Raw genomic sequence first — 23701 nt, forward strand, 5'->3', positions numbered from 1 at the left:
ATCTCCTCACTGTATTTTCCACTTTATGCATCCGATGAAGTGAGCTGTAGTTCATGAAAGCTTATGCTCAAATAAATTGGTTAGTCTCTAAGGTACCACAAATACTCCTTTTTGTGAATACAGACTAACACAGCTGCTACTCTGAACCCCTTCCCTTTTTGTAGCCTGGTTACTGTCATGTTCACGTTCCCCTCAGTGCAGCTTCAGATCGTGCATTTTCACTGCTGGTCCCCCTTTGCCTCCAGCTTCCCTTCCCCAGTCACTGGCACCGGAGTCATTGCAACCCCACTCACCAGCCTGCTGCCGCTGTCCGCCCTGTGCTGGGCACCAGGATGATCAGTGGGTAACCTCTGTAGCATCACCATTATGCAAAACTTGGGGGTGGGGCGAGGGAGAGACGCCCTTTGGGATGGAGGCTTTGGGGAAATTGTTGGGGTTTCTCTCTGGGGCGGCGGAAAGGAGGCGTCACGTACCCAGCAAAGCCCTCTGCGCCCATGTTGAGAGAGGAAGAGCCTGAGCACAGAGCAAACCCCGCCTGCCCCCCATCTCCAGAGGGGAATTAACACACCGAGGGAGAGGGAAGAGCCTATGGGCAGCGGGTGTTGCGGGGGCCTCCTCCCCAGTGCGGCGAATCGGGGTCGATAAGGCCATGGGCGTTGGGGGCCTAGCCGCCACCTCCAGCACATGGGGCAGCAGCGGGGCCCAGACCCGGTGGAGGGTGGGCGGGATCCGAGTCCCCCTCGGTCTCTGCCCACCCCGGGCCTTGCCACAGCGTGGGGCGCTAAGAGGCACCCAGGGTAGGCGGCGCTCGCTTCCCCCCTGCCCCCGCTCCCAGCTGCGGCTCGCCCCGCCCCCGGCCCCGCCCTTCACGGGGTCCTCGCTCCCGCGGCTCCGCCCCTTCGCTCCTCCCTGTCCCCAGCCGCGAGCAGCGGATGGGCCCGGCCTACGTCTGTACCTGAGCCGCCGCCGCCGCGGTGTTTCTGGCCTAGCGGGGGCCGCGCCGCGCCGCATCGCCCTGCCGCCATGGAAGAGGACATGGAGCTGGAGAGGTGAGAGGGGCCCTCCGGGGTGTGTGTTCCCGGGCGCTGGGGCGGGGTGGGCCCGCTGTGATCTACCGCGCCGGCCTGGCGCACGCATTTGTTCCCTGTCCTGGTAGGCCCCCTTCAGCCCTGGGGGATGGAGCAGAGGGGTGTGGGGGCGGGGGAAGCGCAGGGATGAAGAAATGAAGAGTAGGAGCGGGGTTACCTGGGTAGTTCCCTCTTGAGTTTTAAAAGTTCAGTTCTAGACCCGCCCCTTGACATCCTCCTGGTGGGAAGGGGTCATGGGTAGGGTTCGTGGCCACTCCTGTGCCAGACCTTTGGGGGAGGCGGCCCCACGACGGGCTGGTGCTGGACCCAGTAAAATGCACATTCGTCATGTCCCCTCCCTCCTCAGTCTGGAAGTGCCTAGCTAATCTTTCTGCTGTCAGGTAACAGCAGCTGATTGAGAGCCCACCTACTCGCTGTGGTGTGGGGCTTGAGAAAGTAAATAACCTGCATTTGTAGTTCAGAGGGGCCATTAGAGAGCCTTGAAGAGAGAAGCTGGAGCACTTTTGTTTAGGTTTCAGAGTAGCAGCCATGTTAGTCTGTATTCACAAAAAGAAAAGGAGTACTTTTGGCACCTTAGAGACTAACCAATTTATTTGAGCATGAGCTTTCGTGAGCTACAGCTCACTTCATCGGATGCATACAGTGGAAACTGCAGAAGACATTATATACACACAGAGACCATGAATGGATGGGCTATTACCAGCAGGAGAGTGAGTTTCTGTGGGGGGGGGGGGGCGGAGGGTGAGAAAACCTGGATTTGTGCTGGAAATGGCCCAACTTGATGATCACTTTAGATAAGCTATTACCAGCAGGACAGTGGGGTGGGAGAAGGTATTGTTTCATGGTCTCTGTGTGTATATAATGTCTTCTGCAGTTTCCACGGCATGCATCCGATGAAGTGAGCTGTAGCTCACGAAAGCTCATGCTCAAATAAATTCCTTAGTCTCTAAGGTGCCACAAGTACTCCTTTTCTTTTTTCGAATACAGATTAACACGGCTGTTACTCTGAAACCTGTCTTTATACACACAAAGCATGAAAAAATGGGTGTTTACCACTACAAAAGGTTTTCTCTCCCCCCCACCCCACTCTCCTGCTGGTAATAGCTTATCTAAAGTGATCACTCTCCTTACAATGTGTATGATAAACACCCATTTTTTCATGCTTTGTGTGTATAAAAAGATCTTCTATACTTTCCACATATGCATCTGATGAAGTGAGCTGTAGCTCACGAAAGCTTATGCTCAAATAAATTGGTTAGTCTCTTAAGGTGCCACAAGTGCTCCTTTTCTTTTCACTTTTGTTTACTGTCTCTTGTTCACTGGTGCTGATTAAAGTATTGAAATTTCCTATTTTCCACTTTGTTGTAAAGAGATCCTACAGCGTTCTATGCCATATAATAAAAATTGAATCTTTTTTTTTTAAAGGGGGTTGCATTAATGTGGATGCTTACAGTTTCATTTACCTAAACATCAAGCCTGCATGGCCTGGAATATTTGGGAGGACAGGGGTCCCAGTTTACAGAACACAAACGTACTTGCAAGAGACCTTTGACTTTAGTTTGAGAAGTAGAATTGTTTTCCTATTCTTACAACATCAAGTATATTTTACTTTTACCTGTCTTAGACTATATAAGTGGTTTCCACATTGATGTTGAAGCATATACAGTATACTACCAAAAAACATTTAAGATGTACTTTGCAGTACATGGAAAGAGGTACGATAGTATTCCAGGATTTCTGAGGCTGCCATTCTTTATGGGAGCCCTTTATCTCCCTATTGCAATATCATTCCTCTGTCCCTGTTGTGAGGCAGTAATCTGATTCCAAGTGGATGCATTCAGGAGAGTAGTTTATCACAGAGGGAACTCAGGTTATTTGTGAGAAAAAAACAGGGGCATTGATGATACTGCTGACTTTCTGTTGAATTCTGAAATCCTCTGTTGGGTTGGCGCAGGTTACCTCATTGTCTTACTCTATCCCATGGCCTGGTTATGATCTACTGGAAAATATAACTACCAATCTTAAAAGTGAGACTAGTGTGCTCAGAAGACTTTTTGGGCATGTGGCCCACAATTGTGGAATTTGCTTCTGGGAAGACTATGAGCCTCAGTGTCTTCATAATAAAATGTAAACTCAACTTTTTCAAACTCCTTACTTAAGGAAAAGCATACTTGTATAAAATAAATAAATGAAACCTCCCTATTAAATGAAGAAAGATGGGAGATTTTCCATGATCACTTTAATAAACTTGTGTTGCATGCCAGTACCAGTTATGACTGCAACTAGATCACAGTGGAAGTTGGAAAATTAATAAGCCTTGTTTTGTTAATTGAAATGAGAAAAGCCTAATCTCTGACTTTGTATTTATTATAGTCAAATTGTGACTACATTGACTGGAATAACTTTCAGGGAGAATAAAATGACTGATGCTTTACATTCTGTTTGGATGAGATCATTCATTCTGCTATGCAAATTGACTTAAGTCATATCCAGACGAACACATTCAGTTTAAATGCAGGTTCATTTAGTTGACTGCAGTCATATCAGACCTCTGTTTTACTTTCTGGTTTGGAAATGGACCAGAAACACCTACGTTACTGGTAAATCTTGTTGGTGTTATGCTACTTATTGTAGAATTGCCTGGGAAGAATGACTGAAATAATAGTTCTGCAGCATGACTTGTCAACACTACAACTAAACCATGTATAAACAGAATCTCATGTGAGATTACCTGTTAGCTGTATGTCTAACGATGATAGCATGGGTAGTGGCAAGGCAAGCTTCCCCCACTGCTCGTCCAGTGTGTCTCACAGCCAACTATAAGGAACTAACTTGATGGCTCCATTTACAAAAAATAACTTGTTGCCCTCACTGTCTGCCTCCAACTGATATAGTAGATGGGACAAAGATAATAGTTGTGCTGGTGGAAGTGAGGGGATAATCGGGCCTAAGAAAATTTAATGATCCATTTGCCTCTATAATTTTTCAGTAAGGCACCTTTCCCCTATGATCTTAAAAAACTACTACATCCGCACTGGTCTGACATATCAAACTAAATAAGAATATATCATGGTGAGGGGTGGTATTGGCAAAAGTTTGTGAAGGCCGCATTACTTGCTGTAGCAAATCTAAACTATACCATCATGACTTCTACATCTGCCACGCATGTTACAGAAAAGCTATTTTAGGGATGTTTTTAAAGAGTTTTAAAAATATTTATTTGAGCTATTTTTAGGTGCCTTAGCTACCATGAGTCCAAGTGCTCAAGGAAACATACAGGTTTATAATAATGACTTAAAATAGTGTTTTAAGTGTCTACAAGCATTATACATTTAAAGTCTGTTATGGACACCTTCTGGGTCTAGAGCACCTGCTGAGTCCCACTAGGAAGCCAGAAGTTTTCCAGACAAGGGAAAAAATTCTAATTATTTGTCCACATGCAGGTAAGACTACAGTCTGGTGGTCTGACAAGAAAACTTGGTTGTCCCAAGTTTCTGATAGTGACTTCATTCTCTCAGGCAAATTAAATTGAAAGATAGTTGCTGCTTTGATGGTCTAAAGCAGTAATACTCAGACTGAGGCTTGCGAGCTGCAGGTGGCTCTTTAGTGTGTCTCCCTCGGCTCTTTGCAGCTCATGATATTAAAACAATGTGTGATTTACTTATTAACCAATCAGGATGCTTTTACTATGTTACTAACCAATTGTAGTTGATAAAATAATAACACTTGGTTAGTCATTTTGCTGTGACTATATCCATCTATCTTCCCCCATCATTATAGATATATATTCTCCCATCATTTATTTATATATTTTTATATATTCCTCCATCATACTATTTAAATATGAATCGTAGTACTATAATGAAACAATGAATTCACACTACTGTGGCTCTTTTGGGTAATGTTGATTGCTAATATGGCGCCTGATCCACTGAGTTCTGATATCACTGGTTTAAAGACAGTGCTCTACATTCTGTTCGTTCTGTTTTGGATTATTGTGCCAGGTTTTCTCACTTTTATTCTCCTTTTTTACTGTCACTAACTCACTTGGTCTTATGTTCTGTATTTTTCTTGCTTTAATATAAATTAAAATGTTACTGTCACCAGGAATGATGGATGCTGAATTGGCTACCTCTTGTTATGTGACCCTTACACAGTCTGATATTTAAAGCAATAAAAAAGCAGTGACTACAAATACCTGCAGGTTGTAAATAAAGCTACGTTTCTCATTCACCTTTGCCACTATCTATGGCAAGTATGCCATAGAGCTATGCATGCTCCCCCCACTTCCCCTCCCCCCCAATAATTTCAACTCCTTTCTGATGGAAATTAGAGGCTGGCAATTTCCTCTGAACATCCTATTATTAATTGGAGAATATCCACAATATAAATCTGAAACATTTCATAGCCTTATTAAGATACTAGGCCAAATTCCAATTAAATGTAATTGATGCTGTGAGTATAACTTACACTTCAAGGGATAGGTATGCAGGGTTATAAAAAAAACTAACAGAAGAGTGTCAAAGTGTCTGACAGGGCTGGATTATTTTTCACCTCCACTGTTCTTACTTTTTCTTCCCTGTTCTACACCTTTGGCATGTTAATTGTTCACAACACCATTTATGTCCCTGCTCTGAAGATTTTGCATTCTAAACAATCAAATCTCCTACAGATAAGATACCCTACCTTGGGCCCTAGAACAACACAGCAAATATGCAGTCTTATGGGAATATATTAGAGGTTGTTGGAGAAAGCATTGGATATACTTTTCCTCACTCATAATTTCTTCCACAGTTGCCAAAACATTTCACAACTCCTGAATAGCATGTCCTACTAGAACTGCCTTCCAAACCTAGTTTGCAGTGTCATCTATTTGAAATTGTTTGTTGTCCTAGGTGATAAGGCCCTTAGCATCTGGAATAAACTCCTTATAGTATTGTAAAACAATGGGATGTAATACTAAAAACAGTTTTACTTTTTGAAGTGCACAAGTTGCACTTAAAATCTAAATCCTTAAACTATAAAATTACATGTTAGAAAGGAAGCACAATTTAATAGCTAAAAGTAATCGTTAGACTATAGATCTAGCAATCATGAGATCTTGGTTCTGTGTGTAGGTCTGCCACTTGACATGGGGTATGCAACGTAAAGGTGATCTGCCAAATAAAAACTGAGGATGAATTCCTGTGTGGAATCTTCACTAATCAGACTGTGGGGGTCATTAGCACAGAAAAAAGCTTAAAATAATGCTTTTTTTAAAAGAAGTGATCTATTGTCAGCCTTAAAACTGTTTAAAGACAGTTTTCAGAGTAACAGCCGTGTTAGTCTGTATTCGCAAAAAGAAAAGGAGTACTTGTGGCACCTTAGAGACTAACCAATTTATTTGAGCATGAGCTTTCGTGAGCTACAGCTCACTTAGTAGCTCACAAAAGCTCATGCTCAAATAAATTGGTTAGTCTCTAAGGTGCCACAAGTACTCCTTTTCTTTTTAAAGACAGTGGAATTCTAAATCAGGTGAGTTAACTCCAAACTCTCCTAAGGCATGCTTTCCATTTGATTCTTATATGCCTATTTGGTATTTGTTTTAATCCTGTTTCTTCGCTGTTCAATGTGGCATTCCTCAGGCTCCATTTTTTGAAATCCTTTTCATCAGTTTCTGTATATATCCATTTAATTATTTCATGTTACATCCTGGGTGTCCATTGTTGTTAATGTCCCTTATGTATGTACCTCTTCTTGCTGACTCTAGTACTGGTATTTTTGTCCTGTGCCAATGCTTGGACAGGTTGTAAAAATAGATGTCAGGATCCTTAGGTGTGTTGAAAAAACAACTAGCTTCTCCAGTTCCAATGACATTCATGTATAATAGAATGGCACTTGTGGTATCCGTAGCACTACCATCTTGAGTTCTGATCTTCAGAGCAAAACCGGGTAGAGCCTAGTCAGTTCTTGAATGTATTTAATGCTGCAGGAAGTGGTTTTGAATATTCAGTCACTACTGAATCAATGCTCCATCTGGTTCTAGGGGACATAGTATCTGAGCACCAGAGCGTAGCCTTTTATTTTATTTACAGTGAATTTTTTGATGTTGTATTACACTGCCATGGGTTGGGCTCTGATTGCTACGGTTGCAAACTCAACATAGTGAAATTGCTTCTGGAGCTTTTCTCAAATTTGGGGACTCTAGGAACACACAATATCCAAGTGTAACGATCATATAAACACAATCACAAGTACAAAGTCTTATCTGTACTATAAGTTTTGTTAAAGTAATAAGCAAAGTTACAATTACCCGTGTGTTGTCAGATGCTGGCGGCATGTGAGTGTTCTGTCAGTGTGCTGTCCCAGCTCTGCTCAGATAGCGGACACAGCAGACCTCGATCGAACTGCCCAATAAAACTACAGACCCATTTCAGTAGCGAAGGCACTTGGCCAGGTTTATTGTTGATGAAGCATGGTATTATGTCCTATACGTGCTACAAGTACATTTAACAAATGCATGCCCATGACAATGGATGCAGCTCAGTGAATGGCCGAACTTTCCATTTCCCCCTAGGCTGGCCAAAGACACTCCCTCTGAAATTCCTTTTTATACCCCAATACAAACAAGTTACGTACTGCCCCTCTGACTTGGCTAGTTACTGCCCCTCTGATGTGGCTAGGTACCACCCTTTACCATGTATATGTTGGTTCAGTCAAAACATCTCTATCCGTCACACTGTCATCCTGACCTTATCTTTAAAAGGGGGTCAGTGTGTCCTTGTGTCATCTTTGGGGAGTGTGTGCACACCATAATTCTGTGTTCTGGTACCACCCTTCTCGAATGTGCTTGCAGGGGTGTCCTGTGCCTAGTGCTGCTTAGGAGTGTGTGTGTTTTTGCAATACCAGCCCTGTTCTGGCCAGGGTCTGTGAGCCTGCATGCAGGAAGAGCCTGACTTCTGCTCACAGCCTGACTTTTGCTAACTTTGCTTTATGTTAGCAGGACTTGACCACTACTTTAGTTCAGGCTTCTTATACCAGGTCTCATGTCTCAGACTCTCTCTTTCTACTACACCAAGCATATAGAAATCCTATGAAAACCTATGCAATTATAACTATAGTTATTGTGATGGTTTCCCCCTGGGGTGCCACCTGGAACTGAGGTACCACTGAGCCCCCTCACCTGCCAGTCAGGACTCCTCATGCTGTTCTGCTGTGACACGCTGAAAAGCTCTGCAGCCTGCACTTTCGTCAGCAGTCATACAGATCAGGACACACGCAGCTGCAGTTACATGCAGGCTATCTGACCAGCTCCTGCATAAGAAGGTTACACCCAAGGTAACTCCCAGCTCCCCTGGCATGCACCCCCTTTGGTGTATAAACCCAAAATTATACTGTCTTGCACTGGACAGTGATCTGTACACTATAAGCTCATAAAGTTCGCCCCGTCCCTTAATGTGGAGAGGAATATGCAAAAGCATTTGCCCTTTGAGCTATGATTCCCATATGCTACACTCCAACTCACTGGTTTAGATAAAGCAGAAACAAATTTATTAACTACAAAAGATAGATTTTTAGTGATAACAAACAGATCAAAGCAGATTACCAAGCAAATAAACAAAAAATGCAAACTAAGCTTAATCAACTAAATAGATTGGATATGAATTAGCAGATTCTCACCCTAAGAGATGATGCAAGCAGGCTTCAGATTCTTAAGGGGCAAGCTGCAGTTGCTTTACAGCTTGGGATCCCCAGGTGTTTCATTCACAGGCTAGACATCCCTTTAGCCTGGGTCCAGCACTTCCCCCAGTTCAGTCTTTGTTCCTCAGGTGTTTCCAGGAGTCGTCTTGTGTGAGGAGTGAAGAACCACAGATGTCACTCCCTGCCTTATAGCTTCTGCGTATGGTGGGAACCATTTGTTCCAAGGCTTGGTTCCCAGACCAGTCTGTGGGGAAAATTACTGGCATCCCAAGATGGAGGCCAGCATCCTGTGGCCTGGTCACATGGCCTTGTAGAGTCAAAGCAGCCGTTACTTACAGGGTGTTTGGAGCATTCTCAGGACAGCTCACCAGGTGGGAGATAAGCTTCTCCTAAGGCCTGTTGTTCTTTCTAATGGCCCATTGCCCTGAATAGGTCCTTCCCCACCCACTAACTAGACTGAAAGTCTAGTGGGCATTACCCAGGTGTAACTACATTTGAAATACAGATACATAGTCAACATTTATAACTTCAGATACAAAAATGATACAAGCATGCAAATAGGATAATCATTCAGCAAATTATAACCTTTTCAATGACATCTTACATGACCCATTTGCATAAAATGCATCATAATTATGCCATAATCATATAATAATATCACTGAAAAATATGGAGTGCAGTGTCACAGTCATACTCCCATCCTAAAAGATATTCTAGGGTCTGATGGAGCTCTTAAAAGACAATCATCAGTAGAGGGACAGTTCCTGCTGGGGTTTTCACATAGGTATTCCCTTGGGTCTTCCCACTCTTACCCAACCAGAGTACTCTCTTTTATATTGTAGTTCTGACCACACCTAATACCTTATGCACATGCATGCAGGTGTCAACCTTCTTTCCCTTATCTGAACTTCCACATCCCGTGAATATTGATTGGGATGCCCCATTTCTCATAGGTTGTTTGTAGTTCCTCTTATTCTCCTTAGCATCTACGTATGACATGTACCCTACGGTCAAGATAGATATTCAAAGGTCTTACAATCGGGTGTCTCGTGGTCTTGGACAATATGTTGCGGCCTATTGCAATACATTTTTCCATAACCTCACCTATTGGCACTTCTTATGCGGTAACCTTGCTGGCATAGGGTTATTCCTAGGTCATGCATACATGTCAAGTGTTCTTAAACCTATGGCCTAGTCTGGCTAAGCTAAAATCTTACAAGTCTCATCCTGTTGGCCTTGTGTTTCGGCCATGCTTTACTAATACCTAATGCACGCTCATCACTCTTAAATACTTAATCTTCTATTTCTATAATTCTGCAATTTAATCTGTTTAGCATACAGGGTGAAATTCCTTCCTGATCCAGGCCTCCTGACCTCTGAAATATGAGGAATGATATATGCTTCAGCCTAGGTAGTGTAATGGTGGTGCTATTTTTGCTCCTATGACTGTTGACTTTGTTTTTGAATCTCATCCCACTTTTCTTCTTCAAGTAGATACAGTCGTGTGTGCTACTTAGGTGTGTGCATGCCCAGCGCACCAGAGCCAGAGAACTTTGCCCAGCAGTGCCCAAAGGGGCGGCACTCACGCTTTGTGCCCCGGGCAGGGCAGCACCACCCCAGTCCCCTCAGTTCCTTCTCACTGGGTGTGGCTACAGTCAGAGCTCCGTCCGGTGTTTCGCCCCCTGCTCATTGGTCTGTTTTTGAGAATTTTTTTCTTACATACAGCCGTTCGTAGTACCTCTGGGTAAGTTTATGTTAGTTTAGTTATAGTGGCTGTCTACTCTCTCACCAGGGTTCAAGCGCTGACTGTCCTGTGGGGCGGCCATCCCCAGCAGTGACCCCCATATTGATTATATATGAAACCCATCTATAAATGATAAATGAATGACAAAATGAACTAATTGGCTATAACAGTCTTTCAGATGAGTCTCTAATGGTCCTGGTCAAGTTATTGATCCCAGAGAATTTTTTTAAGAGATGTTAGTTTCTGTGTTCTTTGATAAAATGAGCCATCTCTAGTTTTGTAAGACGCTGTACTGATTTTGGTACCTGATTTTGCCCACCCTGTAAATGGTTGCATTGTAGTTGTGAAGCAATTCCTGTTTGAGTGTTACCTGTATATGCAGTGTTGTGATAGCTGTGTTGGTCCCAGCATATTAGAGAGACAAGGTGAGTGACTTTACCTTGAATGGTCCCTTGAAATATGTGTGAACTCTTTATGCTAAAGAATCTGTTCCACCTTGTATTTAGCTGACACTCTGAGTCCATTTCCCAGACCTGAAGAAGAGCTCTGCATAGCTTGAAAGCTTGTCTCTCTCACCAATCGAAGTTGGTCCAGTAAAAGATATTACCTCACCCACCATGTCTCCATTCCCTGTATAGTTCATAATGCACTTTAGGATCCTGGCAGATCAAAGGTGCTATTAGAGTTGAAGCTAGCAGCAATAGCTAGAAATTACCTAACGCTTTCTATCATAACAACCTGTTTTCAGTTGCTTATATCTTAATAGAACTTAACCATTCAGTCTAAACTTTTCATGCTAGGTTTCAGAGTAACAGTGGTGTTAGTCTGTATTCGCAAAAAGAAAAGGAGGACTTGTGGCACCTTAACCAATTTATTTGAGCATAAGCTTTTGTGAGCTACAGCTCACAAAAGCTTATGCTCAAATAAATTGGTTAGTCTCTAAGGTGCCACAAGTACTCCTTTTCTTTTCATGCTAGGTGATTTTCAGCAAAAATGAGCCATCCCTTTCCAGGAACGAGGTTAGGGGAATATATGTTGTTTGGCTTGACTTTACAGCCTTAACTTCCTTTTTTTCTTCATATATAATATAAATTTAGGTTAGAGACTTTTTACACAAAGTATTCTTTGATCATCACTTAAAATATGCAGCAAAATTTTAATCATTCAGGAATATAAGAAGACTAGGGACCATCCTTTCCTGCAAGGAAAAGAACCTCTTGTTCTCACCAAACTTATCTCCCCAACAGACCAATCTATTGTAATTATTTTGGTCTTCTTCCGATCATTCAAAAATATGCAGGTTTTGGATGCTTTTGCTGCTCATATTATAAATGATGCCAGTATTACTAGTTGTGGCATTCCTTTGGGATCAGACCATGCATCAGTTTTATTAATTATAGCTCCCTACGTGCTTTGGGCTCTTCTCCTCATGTGGAGGTTTTGACTGTTGTGTGCTAGTCCTTTCCTTCATTTATCTGGTATTGCTGTTCTAATAGTTGAATTCAGCAGTTGCAAGAACGTTTGTATTGTACCCAAGCTTTATAACTGGAGACAGCTAGGAGTGCTGAGTCCCGCCCGGAGAGTCCTTTTAAAAGCAAATATAAAACCTATTTACACAATTGTGAAGCCTTTGGCTGATTTGTGAGGGAGTATAAATTCAGCATGTGGAAATACATTACATGGAAGATACTCTTAAGTGTTTTCCCTTTGTCTTTATACCACTCTCTTCAATTGACTTTTCATAGTCCTTGTGAGTCAGGAGCAACAAAAATTAGTGTACTTAAAAGAGGATTATTATGGATATAAAGACTCAGATTAGCTAGGAAGAGACAGATCAATGAAAGACTGCTGGGTTGGGTGTCAAGTCAATCTGAGTTGCAATATCATTTATAGATAAATACAAATCAAAATGCCTGTATTTTGTGTGTGTTTTAGTTTTCATATAATCCAGTTCTATTTAGCTTCACTTAATTGATTTGTAGTGTTTCTAACAACATTTTAACTGTAGTTTATATTATTGTAAAAATATAATTGTTTCAGACCCACTTAATTCTTTCAGGTATGATTAACTCATAAAATAACGTGAGATTCACTGAATTTTAATCTACCTTTGACACAGATCTTTCAAAGAACAGAATTACGAAGATATTTTGCGGAGTGCTGTGATGAAAGTCAACACTTTTACTTTTTGTTTTTCTATTACAGTCCTGTCTTTTGAAGGTTTGGTATCCTAGATGTCTCTAAATGCATTATGTTCTCTCATGATACATAGCTTATCAACCTAGATGCAGATCTTTTTATTTTTTTTATTCTCTCAAACTTGCCTTCCTCCACAGTTTTAAATAGCTTATCATCACTCTCTCAAGGTAGAGTGGGGAAATGGCACTCTCAAAGGAGGAAATTTGGAAGTTCTCTACTGAGGCATTTGAAAAGGCTGTTTACAGTTTTCTGTTTAGATTTTAGGCATTGAAAGGCAGAAAAAAGGGAGTGGGCACACCACTTGTTTCACTATTCAGTATGTCAGACCTGAATTTTACTTAAATGTTATTGAGACTTGGTAAGATTGCCAAGAGTAGCAAGATGGATCACAAGATATCCCTCTGTTAATGTTACCGAAATAGTGTGGAAAAGGACAAAAGGGCCTGACATTAGCACAACACGAAAGATAATTGGGAAACACTGTGGGATTGATTTACAAAAGCGCATGCACAATTGCATGTCCTGACTTGCACATAGGAGGAGTTGTAACTGTTTGCAGATTGGATATTTGCTAATGCATATGAGCATTAGAAACAAATGGCAATTTCCATATGCAAATACCCAATTTTCATGAACAATCGTGGTAATTGCATGTGTAAACTAGACACACAACTGTGCACTTACTTAAAAAACTAGCCCCAAGCTATTGAGGAACAAAGTATTGGTAAAGTCAAGCTGATAATCTTACCGCGGAACCTGGGGTCTTGTAGAGAACTTTATAACAGTGCTCTACTCATAAAGTCAACAGGTGGGAGATCTGACAAAAGATTCTCCCTCTTCTGGGGCACCAATCAGTTATCCTATACTTAAATCCTCAAACCACACTGCTTCTGCAAAGCCTTTCAATAATGAATCCCCAAAGAAAAAAGTGGTGGGTGTGGGTGTGTATGTATATGTGTGTGTGTGTATATATATATAAAAATACCTGCAATTTTAAAAAAAATAGACCTTTTGCTCCACTAGCATATTTGTCTGTCTGATGTAGATCATAAACCTTTTGTGGCAGGAACTTTTTTTTCTCAGTGTATCATGTAGCCAAAGAGCACTAAATAAATAAATAAATAAATAATAAATACTAGTGACTGATTTTGAAGACCTGACTAGGGAATTTCATGTCAGAGAGTTGCTTGGTGGAAATGATTATAATGTGGTAAAATGTTTCTGTGATAGTTGGATGGAAGTGGGCAGAAACATCTTTAATCTTGGGAAACCACATTTTTGGTGCATTCCAAGGCCACAATGTAGCCACGCTCTGACATATATTCTGACTGGATGTATTTAGCAGCAAGGTCAAACTTTTTCCATTATTAAACAGACCAGTGCAAACGGACATCTTGACTGAAGAGATTAAAACAATATTTGTAGAAAATTATTTATAAAATGAAATAAACAAAGAAAGGAAAGTCAACCCTGGCAGCTGAAAATATATGGAGGTAAAAATTCCCTTTTTTTTTTTTTTTTTTTTTACAAACATGTTCTAAAGGGAACCAGTAAAGACATACTGTAGGACAGAAACAAACTGATACCCCAACAGATGACGTTTTGTACCAGCAGGTTCTTATCACAACGGTCAGCATATCTTGATCAGCAGACATGAATTGTTATGTAGCTGAATAAAATGTTCTCATTCGATGCTGAAAACCTGTTTAAACAAGTATACTGCAAGTGGGTGCATGATTGGGCACTATGATGATGATAAAACCACTAGTTTCAGAGTAACAGCCGTGTTAGTCTGTATTCACAAAAAGAAAAGGAGTACTTTTGGCACCTTAGAGACTAACCAATTTATTTGAGCATGAGCTTTCGTGAGCTACAGCTCACTTCATCGGATGCATACCGTGGTAACTGCAGAAGATATTATATACACACAGAGACCATGAAACAATACCTCCTCCCGCCCCACTGTCCTGCTGGTAATAGCTTATCTAAAGTGATCATCAAGTTGGGCCATTTCCAGCACAAATCCAGGTTTTCTCACCGTCCGCCCCTCCCCCCCCCCCCCCCCCACACACACAAACTCTCTCTCCTGCTGGTAATAGCCCATCCAAAGTGACCACTCTCTTCACAATGTGTATGATAATCAAGGTGGGCCATTTCCTGCACAAATCCAGGTTCTCTCACCCCCCTCCAAAAACCACACACACAAACTCACTCTCCTGCTGGTAATAGCTTATCCAAAGTGACCACTCTCCCTACAATGTGCATGATAATCAAGGTGGGCCATTTCCAGCACAAATCCAGGCTCTCTCACCCCCCCCCCCCCCCCCCCCGGACACACACACACACACACACACAAACTCACTCTCCTGCTGGCAATAGCTCATTCAAACTGACCACTCTCCAAGTTTAACCAGAACGTCGGGGGGGGGGGTAGGAAAAAACAAGGGGAAATAGGCTACCTTGCATAATGACTTAGCCACTCCCAGTCTCTATTTAAGCCAGACTGGGAGTGGCTAAGTCATTATGCAAGGTAGCCTATTTCCCCTTGTTTTTTCCTACCCCCCCCCCCCCCGACGTTCTGGTTAAACTTGGAGAGTGGTCAGTTTGGATGAGCAATTGCCAGCAGGAGTGAGTTTGTGTGTGTCCCGGGGGGGGGGGGGGTGAGAGAGCCTGGATTTGTGCTGGAAATGGCCCACCTTGATTACCATGCACGTTGTAGGGAGAGTGGTCACTTTGGATGAGCTATTACCAGCAGGAGAGTGAGTTTGTGTGTGTATGGGGTGGGGGGGTGAGAGAACCTGGATTTGTGCAGGAAATGGCCCACCTTGATGATCACTTTAGATAAGCTATTACCAGCAGGACAGTGGGGTGGGAGGAGGTATTGTTTCATGGTCTGTGTGTGTATATAATGTCTTCTGCAGTTTCCACGGTATGCATCCGATGAAGTGAGCTGTAGCTCACGAAAGCTTATGCTCAAATAAATTGGTTAGTCTCTAAGGTGCCACAAGTACTCCTTTTCTTTTTGCGAAAACCACTAGTGTTGTGCTTGCAAATTTAAACAATATAAATGGTAATAAGCCATTGGACTTGGATGGTTTATACCTCAGAATAATAAGATACGTCCGTGTGAGGATGTAGCAAACCAGTTAGCTTATATGTTCAGTCAGTCTGGTACCACATCAGAGGATTGGAGGGTGGTTTATATTACCCATCTATTGTTTGTCTATTAACGTGAACCAAAGGCCTATAAAACAGTTAGTCAACTCATTTCTACCTTAGACTAAAATTAACTAGTCTAAAGAGCAGACTAGTTTTTGGCTCAAGGTTGAAGGTACAGGAATTATAAATAGTAAGTTACATAGTTTTACAAAGTATAGATAACATTTTGTAATATGAGTAAGGCTATTGACAAAGAGTGCTATGATGTTGTCAAGGAACCACATAAATGCATCAGTCTTAGGCCTAGTCTACACTACATGGTTAGGCTGATGCAAAGCAGCTTACATCAATTTATTTGTGTATGCATCTACGCTCAAATTGGTCTCCCACCACTGTAAGTGACCCATTATGCTGACAGTAATATCACCTTCCCGAGCAGCATAGAGCCACAGTCAATTTATTTTACTCCTGGGGGAATTCTGTGCCACTGTGTATGTGCAGAATTCATGTCCCCCACATATTAATTTGCTTCCCCGCAGAAAAATGACTTTCTGACAGGGAAGCAAAGGGAAGCTGCAAGAGCAGCCACCCACTTCCTAGCTGCGCAGGTACATCGTTTCAGGCACCCAGAGCAACCGGCGGAGAGGTAAATCATCGTAGGGCTGGGAACACCCCAGCCTGTGGCTCCTAGCTTGAGCCAGGATCAGCTGCTAGTCCAAGCTGGGCTAGAGGCAGGAGAGGATGGGAATTCGTTTCCCCTACAAGGAGTGGCTGGGGCTGTGTCAGACCCAAGCATCTGGACCTTCCATACCCAGACACCCTGGCCAAGCCTCACCCCGTACACCCAGAACCCCCTTAGCCCTCCATACCCAAACCCCACCCCACTGAACTTCAACCCCTGCATTTGGAGCCCCTCTGCCTCCAGACCCCCTGCCTCCAGACCCCCACCCCTGCACCCAGACCATCCCACACTGAGCTCCCTGCACTCAAGCCCCCACCTGATGAGCCCCACCCCCCTGCAGCACCCTGAGCCCCCACATCCAGATCCCTACACCACTGACCCCCAACTAGCTGCACCCAGACCCCCACCCCACCAAGCCCCAGTACCCAAACCCCCTGCTGAGACCCCCCTGCCCAGACCCCTCCACTGAACCCCAAACACTTTCACCTGGAAGCCACTGCAGAGTCCCATTGCACCTGGAACCCCCTTCCCCCAAAGAGCATCTGTGCATCCAAATCCCCCCACACCTAGACCCCCGGCTCGCCACTGAGCTGCCTGCACCCAGATTGTCCCACACAGAATCCTCTCACCCCACACCTGGATCCCCCCACACTGAGCCCTTCCACACTTGGATCCTGCCTTGTTGAGCCTACCTGCCCCACACCTGGTGCACCTGGCACAGAAGGGCAGGGCCCTAGGGTGTTTCTGGGGCAGGTCCAGGCCTTGTGCTGTGTCAGAATCGGGTACAGCCTCACCACTGAGTCTATGTCTCAGGGTTGCGGGTAGAGAGGCTGCAGGGTGATCTCCCACCTTCGTGCTCCCCACAGCCAAGCTGGAGCCTCTCTGCATTTATTTATTGACGAATAAAACTTTTGGAATTTTGAATTTTCTGGTGCAGAATGCCCTCAGGAATAGTATTTAGGTCAACACAGTGAGTGTGTAGACACTGCGTTAATTATGTTGACACAATCTGTCCTCCAGCAGCTGTCCCACTGTGCCCCACACTGACCGCTCTGGTCACCATTGTGAATTCCACTGTCTAGGGGTCATGGAGACCAGATGGTCCTCTTTCCCTTTAAAGCCCTGCTAATTTTTGAAATTCCTTTTCCTGATTTCCTGGCTTGGTGAACACACCCAACAGCTCTCCATTGTTGAATGCAGCTGCCCAATTCGCTGTGCTGGTTACAAGCTCCAGACGTGCTCCTGGCTGGAGCAGACGAGATATTGGATCTCCTGGGCTTGTGTGGGAGAACAGGCTGTTCAGGCACAGCTATGGACCAGCTGTAGAAATGTCGACATCTACAAGCAGATTGCTCAGGAGACGCAGGAGAAGGGCTATGACAGGGACCAGCGGCAGTGTCAAGTGAATAACAAGGAGCTGCAGCAGGCATACCAGAAGGCCGGGGGGCCAAGCTGCAGACCTACTGTTTTTACAAAGAGCTGCATGCCATGCTCAGTGGAGACCCCAGCACGACCCCCAGCAGCCCCGTGGATACCTCCATGGAGCCCAAATCACAAGCCCCTGCTGTGTACACTGAGGAAGGGAGGAGATGGTGGATGAGGAAGAGGTGTATGGGGGACAGGCAACCTGTGGATCCAGCTGTGCAGTGAGCCAGGATCTGTTTTTGACTCCACCACAGTCCTGCCAGTCAAGCATGGTGGGGGTAAGGGATCTCATGTAAGTGTGTAGATAGATTTTCAGTAATAGGGATGGCACCCCCAAAGAGGCAGAACACATCTTTTGACTTTACTCGTGCTAGAAGAGGTAGTAGTACAACCAAGAGAGATAGAGTTGGTATCTGCTTTTTGTTCCTCTCCATAGCTAGGTCGGGGGCGGGAGGGATGTGGTGCAGTTTATTTACGTACACAGAGATGTCCCTTGAATCCTCCTGAGAGATCTTGATGAAACTTTCATGGAGGTACTCTGCAGTCCTCCCCTGAACATTTCTAGGGAGGGCTGCCTTTCTTTCTCTGAAGTAGGACACTTTCCCATGCCGCTCGGCAATGTCAGCCAGCACTGTTGCAGTACACAGGCTAGTAGCATATGGGCCCAGGCAGCTTCAGGACACCAACAGCAGCTGTGCTCTCAGTGCCTTTGTTACCCTCAGGATTAAGGTATCCGGTAAAATCACCGTGGCCTGTGGAAAACAGCGCCAGTATTCAGTGCCATTGCTCTCTACAACTAGAATCACGCAACCGAGCAGTTCTCTCCTCATTTCCCCAACCCCAGGTGGGCAGGCCATATTCACTGTGGCAAGTGTATTGAATGGCACCGTGCGCAAGCAGTCCACACCGAAAGCAAGAATGTAGTGCATAAAACTTTAGGGGAGCAAGGGAAGTGAGTTCAGCATCTTAATTTTTGCTTTCTATAGTAAATGCACTGACAGTGATACTACTGTGTGTTTTATCTTCAGCTGCTGCCACTGCAGCGGCCTTCAGGGTCTCCCCCTCCACACCCGTGGAATGCATGAGCCAGACAAGGAGGAGAAAGAAGAGGACTCAGGGGGACCTGTTTGAGATCCTGCAAGCCAGTACTGCATCAGACAGTGAGCACAGGGCTGGAAGATGAACATTGCAGACAGCCTGGAGAATGAAAGAGTGGAGAGGAGAGAGTCCAATAAGTCCCAGTAGGAAAAGGAGAGGGAGATGCACCAGGACATAATGGGCCTTCTCAGGCAGCACACGTGTGCTTCAGACTTTGGTGGACCTGCAGGTTCAACAATCGCATGCTCAGCTCCCTCTGCAGCCCAGCGAGAACTCAATATCAGGATCTCCCTAAAATTCCCTGTGGCATCAGGGGTCGCTGCACTCTCCCTACCACTCCACTCTGCAGGACATTAAAGACAATCACAGCTTCACATACCTATACAGACCTCTGAAAGCCATGGCATGTGTAGCTGAAATGGACATGAATGTTCTTTCCCTTTCATAAGTTCTGTTCTCTTAATTTATTACGTTGTATTAAGTTTTTTAGTGTACAGTAGAATCTCAGAGTTAGAACGCCTCAGGAATGATGGTTGTTTGTAACTTTGAAATGTTCGTAACTCTGAACAAAACGTTATGGTTCTTCTTCCAAAAGTTTACAATTGAACATTGATTTAATACAGCTTTGAAACTTTACTATGCAGAAGACAAATGCTGCTTTTATCCATCTTAATTTAAATGAAACAAACATAGAAGCAGTTTCTTTACCATGTCAAATCTTTTTTTAAACTTTCCCTTTATTTTTTTAGTAATTTACATTTAACACAGTACTGTGCTGTATTTGCTGCATTTTATTTATTTATTTATCTATCTCTGTTGCTGTGTGATAGCGTACTTCTGGTTCCAAATGATGTGTTGTTTACTGGTCAGTCCGTAACTCTGAGGTTCTACTGTATTTGTTTTAAATAACACAGGGTTTTATTTTGCACTGATTTTACTACAGAATAAAATCCTATCTGGAACATAATTCATCTTTATTAGTTTATTAGCTGCCAAGTGCTCAGAAGTTCTGAAAGCAACTAATTACTTGTTACTGCACAATGTCACACAACTCAGGATCATTCACACATGCAATAGATACATTGACAGTGTTCTATTTCTGTATGTACAGCAATCATCACATGATTCTTGCCAAGCCACCAAAGACTAGGGCCATGTAGAGCACACTACAATAACACCCACTACTCTGGCTCACTGTTAAAACGGTCTTTCAAAGCCTCCTTGAGTTGTATAGCTCGGCATTGAGCTCTTCTGATGACCCTTGTATCTTGCTGTTCAGATTCAGCAGACAACCACTCCACCTCCATCACGACAGAAACTTTTCCCCCTTTGCTTCACATACGTTATGCGTGACACAGTGGGCAGCTATAGCCATTGGGATATTTTTCTCACTAAGGTCCAATCTTGTGAGTCAACAATGCCAGTGACTCTTCAAACAACCAAAAGACATTCAGCTCTCATTCTGCACCTGCTGAGCAAGTCTTCTGGAACTTCCCCAGTGTTCCAAGACTTAATGAAAATCAACATTAATGGTCCAGCAAGCTCCTCTGCCAGTGCTTGTAAAACTATTGGATGCAAATTATGTGGATCCGCTCATTTAAATGTCTGACTTTAGTAGCTTCTATTTAACATCCTCTGGAGAGACTAGTGGAATTGGAACTGTGTTAGCACCATATGATGAGACCATTTCATCTGTTTTTCCCCCATTTTACAGAACAGAAATATTTATTGAATGCACTTCTGTCTTTTCTGCATTATTATTGATAATTCTGTCATTTCCATCTAGTACTGGACCAATACCATTTTCAGTATTCTTTTTGTTTCTCATATATTTTTAAAACTTACCATCCTTAGCGCTGCAGGCCATAGATTTCTCATTGTGTCCATTTGCTTCCCTTATCAATTTTATGCAGTTCCTAACTTCTGATGTATATTCATTACTATCAATTTCCCCTTTCTTCCATTTGTTAGGTATATTTTATTTTTTAGAGTTGCCTTCACATCCCCTCTAAACCAGGTTGTTTTTTTAACCAGTACGTCCTTCTTTCTCAATTGTGGCAGTGTGACTTTTGGGACATTTTAGTAAGGTGGTCTATACATCTGTTTTTAATATTTTTTTCCCCCTTTTCATATCTAGAAAGGCAGTAGAAGAGCTTCTTAAAGAGGCAAAACGTGGGAAAACCAGAGCTGAAACCATGGGAGCTATGGGTTGGTAAGTTCTGATACAAATTAAATTAAAAAAATGTACCATACCTTTAAAATATAGATGGAATGAAAAAAAAAAGACACTAAGCAGTGTCAAAAAATTAAACCATATAAACTTAACATATGACAGAGCTTTTATCTCCAACTTTTAGTTTTTAATAGCATAACATTAAAACATTTATTTTCTTGACTTTACAAATAGTTTTCTCCAAACATAACAGGAGATACAAAAATTTTAACTCCACTGACTAGGGTAGAAACTGAAGAAATTTCTGCCCTGAGTGAAGATTGCCATACCAAGCATTTACAGAATATACCAGTTGGAGAACAAGTGGCACTTTTTGTAGTAGCAAGTCCTTATCACAATAGTCACTATATCAAATTTCAGTCAAGATATTTATGAGCCTGGGACATATTTGATAGTTAGTTTCAACATAGATGTAATTGCATGTTGGCCAGTAAACATTCATATCCAACTCAGGTTGGATTTTTTTTGTTTAGATTAAAAATACTAATGTCATAACAAAGAAACTTTATGACAAATATTTTTAATATAAATTGTTCTTTTGAAGTAAATTTCTGTTTAAAGTACAATAGTCTGTAAACTCAAAGTAAAATATACTTTTGGAAGGTGGTTTTTTTCCTTCAGATTTTTAATGTAATCTTAAATAAAATCCACGGGATTTTAATTGCCCTTCAATTAATCTTAATGGAAAGAAAACTAAAATTGTTGATACTTTTAGTATGCATTATGTCAACTATTAAAAGCATTATTTTGGAATAAAAAGCAGTATTTTAATTCTCATAGTTATTCCTTCAAAGTGTACCTGCACATAGTATTGTAATACAATAAATACAGTGATTTGATCAGAGGTATAGTTTATCTGTCTCAAATTGGTTTTGATGTCTTTGATATCAGGCACTCTTAAACAAATTTAAGACTGTTCACACATCCAGATTGCACCAGTTTAGTGAGACCAGTTTCTAACCGGTTTAAATCCATTTGTAGACAAGACAGCCCTGACTCTCGCAAATGGAAGCTATACACCCTGAGTAATGGTATGATCACAACACCAGCAGGCTTCTCATGTGATTTGTTTTTAAAGTAGCTGCAAATGGGTTAAAGTACAGTGATAACTTGCTTAAGACTCATTCTTTTCACATCGGTTTGGTCTAGACTTAAAAGTTACATCTACATAGCAATGTCAGTTGGGTGTGAAAAACCTCACCCCTGAGAGATGTAGCTATGCTGACCTAACCCCTGGTGTAGACACTGCTAGGTCAATGGGAGAACCCCTCCTATCAGCATAGGTAGTGTCTACACTGAAGCGATACAAACAATGCAACTGCAGTTTTGCTGCTATAGCATTTTTAGTGTAGACATACCCCTAGTCTTAGACCTGGTGTACTCACAGGGATTTGTATCAATTTAACTATTTTGGTTAGAAGTGTGATTTTTTTATACCAAAATAGTAATGGGGATGCAGCTATATTGGTATAAAGGTGATTCTAACTGCATCCCCATCTGTTTCTAAACCATTGTAGGCCTGGTTTACACTTAAAACTTACATCAACATAGCTACGGTGCTCAGGGGTATGAAAAATCCACTCCCATGAGCACTGTAGATGCACTGTAGACGCAGCTAGGTCAATGGAAGAATACTTCTCTTGACCTAGCTACCTTCACTCAGGGAGATGGAGTTCCAGCAATGACAGAAAAACCTTCCATCACTATAGTCTGTGCCTACATTAGAGTTACATGGCATAGCTACGGTGCCATAGCTCTGTTGCTAGAACGCCTGTAGTGTAGACATATCATAGTCAAAGAGGTATGAAAACTCTGTGTAGACAAACCCTTAGTTTTGAGCAAAATCTGTACAGCTGGATGTGTTACAAGAGAACAGTTGGGGAAGGGGCATAATGAAGAAAAAAATAATTTTGTGCCTGTACTTCTAAAGTGCAATCTTAAATAATTCCTGGTCTGTGTCTATATACTATTTTCTATTCAATACTAAATAGAAATCCTTAGCCAGAAACATTGTAGGATACCAAAATTGGGGCTAAAACAGGAATGTTTTGAGAGCATCCCTGTTGTTCTTTGTTTTGATTGCTGCTTGTCTCTATTTGACTATGTCCCTATCCTATTTCTCCTTTCTAAGTTCAGGCCTACGGTTGCGGTGGAAAAGTGTTCCTGTGCTCCACATAGAAATGCAATACACCGGGTGCGTGTTGCTAAGTCAGTGATTAGAATGTCATGGCCCAGTATCTTAATCAGTTTTACAACAGGAAGCACCACCATGTTCTGGAATGCAGTGCTACTCTTCATCTGCAGTTGTCTGGCAGATATTAGATTGAAAAGGAAGGTGGCTCATTGCTTATTAGGATGTGTAGCAGTTGGACTACAAATATTAAAATGCCATT

At 42.6% G+C, this 23701-nt stretch overlaps 1 protein-coding gene across 2 annotated transcripts in view; it reads left to right on the plus strand.

Moving 5' to 3' along the window:
- The first annotated feature begins 882 nt into the window (after positions 1 to 882).
- POLR1D (RNA polymerase I and III subunit D) overlaps positions 883 to 23701 on the plus strand; it is a 28278-nt gene continuing 5459 nt past the window's right edge. The window contains exons 1-2 of one of the 2 annotated variants that reach the window (XM_048846368.2): positions 883 to 1049; positions 21213 to 21287. In XM_048846368.2, coding sequence (XP_048702325.1) covers positions 1024 to 1049; positions 21213 to 21287 — 101 coding nt within the window. In that variant the 5' untranslated portion in view covers positions 883 to 1023. The remainder of the gene's footprint in view (positions 1050 to 21212; positions 21288 to 23701) is intronic. The other variant, XM_048846382.2, reaches the window with a different exon arrangement.

Source organism: Caretta caretta, chromosome 1, assembly GCF_965140235.1.
Source record: "Caretta caretta isolate rCarCar2 chromosome 1, rCarCar1.hap1, whole genome shotgun sequence".
Classification (NCBI taxonomy): Eukaryota; Metazoa; Chordata; order Testudines; family Cheloniidae; genus Caretta; species Caretta caretta.